The 10,000-nt window shown below is 50.8% G+C and overlaps 1 protein-coding gene across 1 annotated transcript in view; it reads right to left on the bottom strand.

Moving 5' to 3' along the window:
- Positions 1-10,000, bottom strand: part of kpnb1 (karyopherin (importin) beta 1) — a 24,305-nt gene that overhangs the window by 5,457 nt on the left and 8,848 nt on the right. Inside the window, exons 8-17 of the mRNA XM_034298745.2 lie at positions 9,327-9,437; positions 8,864-8,965; positions 8,321-8,545; positions 8,012-8,203; positions 7,758-7,888; positions 6,780-6,927; positions 5,340-5,411; positions 4,247-4,391; positions 972-1,054; positions 52-159 (exon numbers count right to left, since the gene is read on the bottom strand). Coding sequence (XP_034154636.1) covers positions 52-159; positions 972-1,054; positions 4,247-4,391; positions 5,340-5,411; positions 6,780-6,927; positions 7,758-7,888; positions 8,012-8,203; positions 8,321-8,545; positions 8,864-8,965; positions 9,327-9,437 — 1,317 coding nt within the window. The remainder of the gene's footprint in view (positions 1-51; positions 160-971; positions 1,055-4,246; positions 4,392-5,339; positions 5,412-6,779; positions 6,928-7,757; positions 7,889-8,011; positions 8,204-8,320; positions 8,546-8,863; positions 8,966-9,326; positions 9,438-10,000) is intronic.

Here is a 10,000-nt window from a genome sequence, read left to right as displayed (position 1 = left end):
TTGGGACACAGCCACAGGTAGGCAAAAGTGTTATACAGGTGTAATACTCACGCCCAGGTTCTCCAGCAGCAGCTGCATGATTTCATCACAGTAAGGCAGAATGTTGGCCATCAGGGCTCGACACAGGTCACACACCAGACCCACAGCGGCCAGACACACCTACACACACACACACACACACACACACAATGTTCATTGAGATGTTTCCTAAATTACCACCTGAGAACACACAAAGCACGTTTAACATTTATAATAAACAGTGTGGAGTCCTGTCAGTACCCAGAGTGTACACAAACACACACACGGGGTTTAGACCGACTCGCTTTCATCTGTGACGACCTAAAATCCCAACACGCCAAACTCTACGGCAGCGGGAGGAACTGTCGTCACACACACACACACACACACACACACACACACACACACACACACACACACACACACACACACACACACACGCGCGCGCTGTTCAGTCACAGATCACTGCGTATAAACGGAAAAGATTAATGCGTGAATGAATGGAAAGTGAGCATGTTCCTGTTTTGCTGCCATATTGTTTATATTTACTGTTTTTTTTTTAATTGTTTACTTTTTTTTTTTTGCATATTTGTTATTTGAATATTTCTTCTGTTTTTCTTTATAGTTTCTCTTCTCTTTCCTTCACCTCACCCTCTTCCAAGTCACTGCCACAGTCCAACACTTTTTTTTCCTTCTAACAATCTACTTATTATGATTTGAAGAGTGAAAGTGTTGGGTTAAATAAACAAATATATTTACTGTTTAAAAAAGTGATTTACACACACAGGCTGTATGATATGAAACTGAGGTGCCCATGACCCGTTAGCTAACGAATGACGAGTTTTGGTGTAAACTTTAACATCTCGTCAGTGTAAGAGCAGACCGCGGTGGCCTTTACACCGTCCTGGAACTTCAACGGCATAAAATCAGTCATATGAGGAAACTGCATGTACCTGATATTCCTGATAGTTCTTCAGTCCAATAACCAGGAATGGTTTGAAGGCATCCATGTATTTCAGGAAGTCACTGCCCAAAACTGCGCACACACACACACACACACGATCAGTTTATAAAAAAAAAAAAAAAAACAGTGACACGCAGCATTAACATGAGTTACTGATGTACTAAAAGGCTATAAAGGGGAAATCTAGTGCACTAGATAGTCCACGCTGAGGACACAAGCGACTACAGACACATTATATCCATTTAAAGACCCTTAAAGCCTCGAGCTGTATCCCAAACTGCACACCAGGAGATGTCTGCTGCAGCTTGCTAGCATTTCTCAGTCATTATTATTGGCTGTTTCAAATCCCCTTACTACAAAACTAAACAGTACACCAACCTGAGGCACAGTGAACAGCATACCACTTATGTAAGGAACTACGCAATGCAGGGCAGAGCCCAAGGCCCTTTTCATTTAACTAAATACAGAGCCGAGCGAGAGAAGAGAGCCGCCAGCCGCCACAGACGCAGAGGCGAGCGAGAGAAGAGAGCCGCCAGCCGCCACAGAGCCGAGCGAGAGAAGAGAGCCGCCAGCCGCCACAGACGCAGAGGCGAGCGAGAGAAGAGAGCCGCCAGCCGCCACAGAGGCGAGCGAGAGAAGAGAGCCGCCAGTCGATACAGACGCAGAGGCGAGCGAGAGAAGAGAGCCGCCAGCCGCCACAGAGGCGAGCGAGAGGCGCCAGTCGATACAGACGCAGAGGCGAGCGAGAGGTAGAGTGAGAGGCGAGCGAGAGGCGATACAGACGCAGAGGCGAGCGAGAGGTAGAGTGAGAGGCGAGCGAGAGGCGATACAGACGCAGAGGCGAGCGAGAGGTAGAGTGAGAGGCGAGCGAGAGGCGATACAGACGCAGAGGCGAGCGAGAGCCGCGAGGCGATACAGACGCAGAGGCGAGCGAGAGGTAGAGTGAGAGGTGAGCGAGAGGCGCCACAGACGCAGAGGCGATACAGACGCAGAGGCGAGCGAGAGGTAGAGTGAGAGGTGAGCGAGAGGCGATACAGACGCAGAGGCGATACAGACGCAGAGGCGAGCGAGAGGCGATACAGACGCAGAGGCGAGCGAGAGGCGATACAGACGCAGAGGCGATACAGACGCAGAGGCGAGCGAGAGGCGATACAGACGCAGAGGCGAGCGAGAGGGGATACAGACGCAGAGGCGAGCGAGAGGGGATACAGACGCAGAGGCGAGCGAGAGGGGATACAGACGCAGAGGCGAGCGAGAGGCGATACAGACGCAGAGGCGAGCGAGAGGCGATACAGACGCAGAGGCGAGCGAGAGGGGATACAGACGCAGAGGCGAGCGAGAGGCGATACAGACGCAGAGGCGAGCGAGAGGGGATACAGACGCAGAGGCGAGCGAGAGGCGATACAGACGCAGAGGCGAGCGAGAGGCGATACAGACGCAGAGGCGAGCGAGAGGCGATACAGACGCAGAGGCGAGCGAGAGGCGATACAGACGCAGAGGCGAGCGAGAGGCGATACAGACGCAGAGGCGAGCGAGAGGCGATACAGACGCAGAGGCGAGCGAGAGGCGATACAGACGCAGAGGCGAGCGAGAGGCGATACAGACGCAGAGGCGAGCGAGAGGCGATACAGACGCAGAGGCGAGCGAGAGGCGATACAGACGCAGAGGCGAGCGAGAGGGGATACAGACGCAGAGGCGAGCGAGAGGCGATACAGACGCAGAGGCGAGCGAGAGGCGATACAGACGCAGAGGCGAGCGAGAGGGGATACAGACGCAGAGGCGAGCGAGAGGCGATACAGACGCAGAGGCGAGCGAGAGGCGATACAGACGCAGAGGCGAGCGAGAGGCGATACAGACGCAGAGGCGAGCGAGAGGCGATACAGACGCAGAGGCGAGCGAGAGGCGATACAGACGCAGAGGCGAGCGAGAGGCGATACAGACGCAGAGGCGAGCGAGAGGCGATACAGACGCAGAGGCGAGCGAGAGGCGATACAGACGCAGAGGCGAGCGAGAGGCGATACAGACGCAGAGGCGAGCGAGAGGCGATACAGACGCAGAGGCGAGCGAGAGGCGCCACAGACGCAGAGGCGAGCGAGAGGCGATACAGACGCAGAGGCGAGCGAGAGGCGATACAGACGCAGAGGCGAGCGAGAGGCGCCACAGACGCAGAGGCGAGCGAGAGGCGCCACAGACGCAGAGGCGAGCGAGAGGCGATACAGACGCAGAGGCGAGCGAGAGGCGATACAGACGCAGAGGCGAGCGAGAGGTAGAGTGAGAGGTGAGCGAGAGGCGATACAGACGCAGAGGCGATACAGACGCAGAGGCGAGCGAGAGGCGATACAGACGCAGAGGCGAGCGAGAGGCGATACAGACGCAGAGGCGATACAGACGCAGAGGCGAGCGAGAGGCGATACAGACGCAGAGGCGAGCGAGAGGCGCCACAGACGCAGAGGCGAGCGAGAGGCGCCACAGACGCAGAGGCGAGCGAGAGGCGCCACAGACGCAGAGGCGAGCGAGAGGCGCCACAGACGCAGAGGCGAGCGAGAGGCGATACAGACGCAGAGGCGAGCGAGAGGCGATACAGACGCAGAGGCGAGCGAGAGGCGATACAGACGCAGAGGCGAGCGAGAGGCGCCACAGACGCAGAGGCGAGCGAGAGGCGATACAGACGCAGAGGCGAGCGAGAGGCGCCACAGACGCAGAGGCGAGCGAGAGGCGCCACAGACGCAGAGGCGAGCGAGAGGCGCCACAGACGCAGAGGCGAGCGAGAGGCGATACAGACGCAGAGGCGAGCGAGAGGCGATACAGACGCAGAGGCGAGCGAGAGGCGATACAGACGCAGAGGCGAGCGAGAGGCGCCACAGACGCAGAGGCGAGCGAGAGGCGATACAGACGCAGAGGCGAGCGAGAGGCGATACAGACGCAGAGGCGAGCGAGAGGCGCCACAGACGCAGAGGCGAGCGAGAGGCGCCACAGACGCAGAGGCGAGCGAGAGGCGCCACAGACGCAGAGGCGAGCGAGAGGCGATACAGACGCAGAGGCGAGCGAGAGGCGCCACAGACGCAGAGGCGAGCGAGAGGCGAGCGAGAGCCGCAAGTCGATACCGATAAGAGTCATTCAAAACTCTTTCACAGTCAGGGGGCCGCGTCCCAAACCACACTCATTAGCGTGCTGCATCACTGTTGGTGTATATCTGCATCAAACCAGATGAGGAAGACGCAGCTATCACTGTACAGGCGCATTCAGTAAAGAGTGAGCACCTACCTTCTACCAGAGTACTAACAGCCATGAGGGCGTCCTCCTGCACTCCTCCGGAGCCGGCTGTGCTCTGAAACATGCGCAGGAGAGACGCCATGACCACGTCAGAGATCTGCAGAGCGTCCTGGTGCTGCACCTTCCTCAGAACGTTCTAGAGAGAGAGAGAGAGAGAGTGTGTGAGAGAGAGAGAGAGAGAGAGAGAGAGAGAGAATATGAGAGCAGAATGTAAGGTTTTCCATCAGGTACTGTAGGAGTGCACTTTATTTTCCCCAGACTCACAGTAATCTATAAACTTGTTTGTAGGTTTTACACAAACATTAATCATCTATGCAAATACTGAAACAGACACACTGGATGCTTCTCATGTCTGTTCCCTTACATCTTAGCCCCGCCCCCTGAGAAACCAAAGATGCAAGACGAGGGAAACGAGAGGAGGAACCGAGACGCGTATTTACAAATGTGATGCCCTCGTTTACTGAAGCATCACTTTAAAGCTAGTAATTTCCGATTTAAACCTTACTGACATTACACGCACACGCAGCTGTTTTATCCTAAACAAGATTCTAATCATTACCTGACTTTCATTATACTCATGCACCGATTTTCTGTACCTATTCTTTATTTAATTAAGATTAGTAATTATAGCTTGCATCATTTATAATAATGTTTCCTGCAGTGTTTATACCTTAAACTCATATCATTAAGTCATTCAGTTCCTCCTTCCTTGAATCGTCTAGTCTCTAGATACTAATAACCGGTACTTCGGGTAGTTCAGGTGTGTGAGGTCATGTGGTGCGTCTCTATGCTCATTGTTCACACCAAATAGAAACAGAGATTAAGTGAATCCAGCTGCACTGAGAGCTGAAAGGAGATCACGCAGTTAAAGATGGCGTACGCAGCTCGATGTCCGGGTAAACAAGCTGAAGGGCGGAGCATCCAGGAATCACAGACACCAGTTTTGGGAACCAGAATGCATCTTAGCTGCAGTTATAAATGCTTTATAGACTAAATAATCCTCCAGGACAAACAGGAGTCTGGGTGAAAGATAATATGGTGTGGTGTATATGGTGTATTTGTGTGTGTGTGTGTGTCAACAGACCTGCAGTGTGGCACAGAGCAGAGACTGGAGATCGTTAAACTGGATTCGGTCTGACGTGCTCTGGATGTGAGACTGAGACAGAGAGAGAGAGAGAGAGAGAGAGAGATTAGCAACTTAACCAGAAGACAAGTTACTTCATGCAATCCAATCACTAGAGATAAATCAGGAATTAATTTCTTTGGTTCAGAATTCAAATCACGACTCTCACTCATGATTCTTCCGTAAGGAACATAATGTACACGCATTAAAACCTTTACATTAGTGTTTGTGACAGACACTTGCATTTTTGAATTATTGATAATTACTGACTTACTGCAGGTTTGTACTAAAAGCACCGAAATCCTGAGCAAATATTAAACCCCTGCTTTCTGCCGTAACACTGCCATCGCGTTAGAGTGCGGCGCGTCCTCTCGAAGGTTAAACCAGTGAAATTAACGGCTGATTAAATAATTACTTTCTGATACTAATTGATATGAGGGTTAATACTAAATGAATGAGTGAGCTAACACTAGCTTCATTCATTCATTCCATACAGCTAGTTATAGTTTATTTAGTAACTGGTAGAGACTCTAACTACAAGCAGGTCATTTTAGAATTCACATACAGCTTTACAACGTTGTTTCTCCTCTTTTCCTTATGTGGACTCACTAAGCTTCGGCTGTGCGTGCGTGCACACGTGTGCTTGTGTGAGAGGTCACATGGTACAAACTCGCCATGCTCATTGGTCGGAGTGTGTGAGTAGGAGTAGCTGATACAGTGAACAAAACTGCACTGAGAAAAACCGAGATTATGATTTTAAGAAGTTTTGCGCAACACTTATCAGTTTAATAATAAATGATGCTGCTACATATTTTTTTAATGTATCACTTAATGTAGCACTTTCCAAAGAGTGATGAACCGTGTGGAGTACAGAGAAACACACACACACACACACACACACACACACACACACACAGGGTTTAGACGGACTTGCTGTATTCTGCGACAACCTAAAATCCCATCAGGCCAAACTCCACAGCAGTGGGAGGAACCATCACCCCCCACACTCTCACACACACACTCTCACACACACTCTCTCACACACACACACTCTCACACACACACACTCTCACACACACACACTCTCACACACACACACTCTCACACACACACACTCTCACACACACACACTCTCACACACACACACTCTCACACACACACACTCTCACACACACACACTCTCACACACTCTCGCTTCCTCTCTTCCTGTTTTGGTCTCAGCTCTTACAGCCATCTTTTCCGTTATTGTTTTCCCCATCTGCTACCTGACGCTCGTTACGTAAAGCCTGGTGTTTCATGTTAGAGAGCTGAGAGAAGTAAACTGCAGCTGATGCTCAGTGGGAGAGAAAACACTTCAATAACGACTAATAACGAGCGTGTTTACAGCGATAAACGACTGACCTCCATCTGCAGAACCTGCTGCAGGCGCTCCATGATGACCAGAGTGGTTTTCTGCACCGCAGGGTAACAGTCCTTAGCGCTGTTCTTCACTATCTCCATCAGAGCCTCGTACGCCGCGCTGCGCAGGTTGTTCTGGTGTCCGTCCGGCCTGTCAGAGAGAAACACACACACACACACACACACACACACACACACACACACACACACACACACACACACACACACACACACACTCAGTGAGACAGCTCCTCACTCACTCTGAGCTCAGGGTTACAATAATACATCCACACATCATAACACTGATTACACTCTGTCTCTCATCACGTTTATCACACACACAGAGAGAGAGAGAGAGAGAGAGAGAAACAAATAAAAAGAGCAGAACAAACTTTCTCAAAAGAAAGTCAGAAAGAAGGAAGAACAAGAAAAAAAATGACAAAGGAAACATGATTGAGAACAAGTAAATGTCACTATATCACTAATGTGTATTCCTCAAATACTCTTAATACACCTCAAACAGGATGCCTGTGACCTTGCTGTGACCTTGACCCTGTTTGGATCAAATGATCATTCGATATAAATCCTACACTCTACCGCTCGCTCTTGAGATATCACGCTTACGACAACCTCTGATGGACAGACAACCTGAAAACATAACGCCTCCACCACCTAGTGACGGAGGAATATAAAAGAAAGGAAATGAAGAGAACGGAGAGACTGACAAAAATAGAAAGGAAAAAAAAAATGAGACACAGAGCAAGATACAGAAAAAGACAAAAACAGAAATAGACAAACAGAAGAAAAGCAAACACAGACATTCAGAGAGACAGAGAACGTTGGATAGAATGAAAGAGAGAAACGGTAAAAGAAAAAGAAAGGAAAAAAAGACAGAAGAACAAAAGAAAGAATAAGAAGAACTACTCGTTCAGGGTTGCGCTCGGCTTTCAGCCCCTCTGCTGTCCTGTGGCTGGAACCTACCTGTCTGTGGTTTCCAGAAGTTTCTGTACGATGAGTTCGAATGAAGAGGAGAGGCAGTAGGTGCTGGGTTCCTCCTGATCTTCAGCGGCATCAGTGGCTTCATACGCAGCTTCAGCCAAACTGGAGAACGCCTGAACACGACGAGACCACGTCAGTCAGCTAACAGGGTCGAGGAAGGTAACTACGCGTACAGGTAATTAACGCGGCGATGCGATGTAACGAACACTGATGTGAGTAAGGAGGCTGTGGTTTACCCAGCAGACGTTGGAGGCGACGCGCGGCTCGGCCCCTAACCCCTCGATGAGGCACTGCAGCAGAGGATTCAGGTACAGCTCGTTAATGGCAGCTTCAGGCAGCAGGTCACAGATTCGTCCCACCGTCCACGCCGTGGTGTCCCTCACCACCACACTGGGGTCCTTCATCAGCTCGATCAGGGTGGGCATGGCCTACACACACACACACACACACACACACACACACACACACACACACACACACACACAGATCAACACAAAGCTTTACAGGGCGTGGTCGGTGGAGTAAGCACAGACTCCGGTACTCACCTGGATGACTAGCGGTTTGAGCTGGTTAAGTTCAGGTCCTTCCAGGATGGAGCCGAACGCCATGACAGAAGCGTCCCTGTAGCGCCAGTCCGGGTGTTTGATGTGCTCTTTGATGAAGGGGAGGACGTGAGGCACGACGTCGTCCTCGCAGCACGTGGCCAGGAGCATGAGACACACGCCGGCCGCTTTACACGGGTTCCAGTCATCGTCATCGTCGTTCTCGTCCTGCTCTCACACACACACACACACACACCTCATTTACACTTCCATTTATTAAACCTGTGTGTAACAGTCAGTATTTATCAACCAAAACATCATTACAAACATTCTTCATTTATTAGTAATATTTTCATTATTAATCTAGCATTGTGCATTACCAACCTAGCAGTCTTTGCTAACCTCATTAAGTTAGCTGTGATCATCATGATGCTAGAATAACATTTAATGAAATGTTTAATTTATTAGCCCATGTGAGTGCTTTGTAAAGCTAGTCTGGGAAATTTGTAAGTATTTGATGAAACACACACAGTGAGTGTAACACACCTGCTTCGTGAGGGTCTGTGTGAGAATGGGCACCAGGTACTGCAGAGCTCCTTTAGCGTAGAACTTGCTGGTGTGCTCCGGCGGCCGGCCCTGCTCCGATGCCTGAAACAAGAAAATAAACAAACACAAACAAATAAATAAATAGGTGCACACTACAGTTACGTTAAACTGAACGCGGAGAGGAATCACTGTGTCTTCATACACACACTAAACACTCACAGCAAACTGTTCATTACTTCTTACTAAATTTCATCATAAATAATAAACCAGTACAGACGGGTCATTAGCTACCTGAGCACCACTGATGAGTGAGGTATTAATCTGAAACGTTGCTATGGTAATAACGATGTCATTAGTGTTACATTAGTGGGGGGATGATGGAGACTTTGAATACAAAACAAAAATTCTATTTTTAAAATGTTCATTACCGTTTATTATACAGAAAGCAGAACGCTGGCTTTACCTCCGTGGCTTCGATGGCCAAGTCCATCTCCTCGTCACACACGTTGGACCAGAACTCAATTCCTTGCAGAGCAACTTCATCAATGTCACTCTTCATGGCTTCAATTGTGATCTAAACACACCAGAGAGAGAGAGAGAGAGAGAGAGAGAGAGAGAGAGAGAGAGACAGAGAGAGAGAGAGAGAGGGAGCGCGGGAGAGGGCGCAAGAGAGGGCGAGAGAGAGAGAGAGAGAGAGCGCGGGAGAGGGCGAGAGAGAGAGAAACAGAGAGAGAGAGAGAGGAGAGAGAGCGCGGGAGAGGGCAAGAGAGAGGGGGGGGGGGGAGAGAGCGGGAGAGGGGCGAGAGAGGGGGGGAGAGAGAGGCGGGAGAGGGCGAGAGAGGGGGGGAGAGAGAGCGGGAGAGAGAGAGAAACAGAGAGAGAGAGAGAGAGAGAGAGCGGGAGAGGGGCGAGAGAGAGCGGGAGAGGGCGAGAGAGGGGGGGAGAGAGAGGGCGGAGAGAGAGAGAGAAACAGAGAGAGAGAGAGAGAGAGAGAGCGCGGAGAGGGCGAGAGAGAGAGAGAACAGAGAGAGAGAGAGAGAGAGGAGAGAGAGAGAGAGAGCGCGGGGAGAGGGCGAGAGAGAGAGAGCAGGAGAGGCGAGAGAGAGGGGGGGGAGAGAGCGGGAGGAGGGCGAGAGA

This window comes from Pangasianodon hypophthalmus, chromosome 23 (genome assembly GCF_027358585.1).
Source record: "Pangasianodon hypophthalmus isolate fPanHyp1 chromosome 23, fPanHyp1.pri, whole genome shotgun sequence".
Classification (NCBI taxonomy): domain Eukaryota; kingdom Metazoa; phylum Chordata; class Actinopteri; order Siluriformes; family Pangasiidae; genus Pangasianodon; species Pangasianodon hypophthalmus.
Note: the sequence above shows the minus strand (reverse complement) of the source record. Positions and strands in the feature narration are given on the sequence as shown.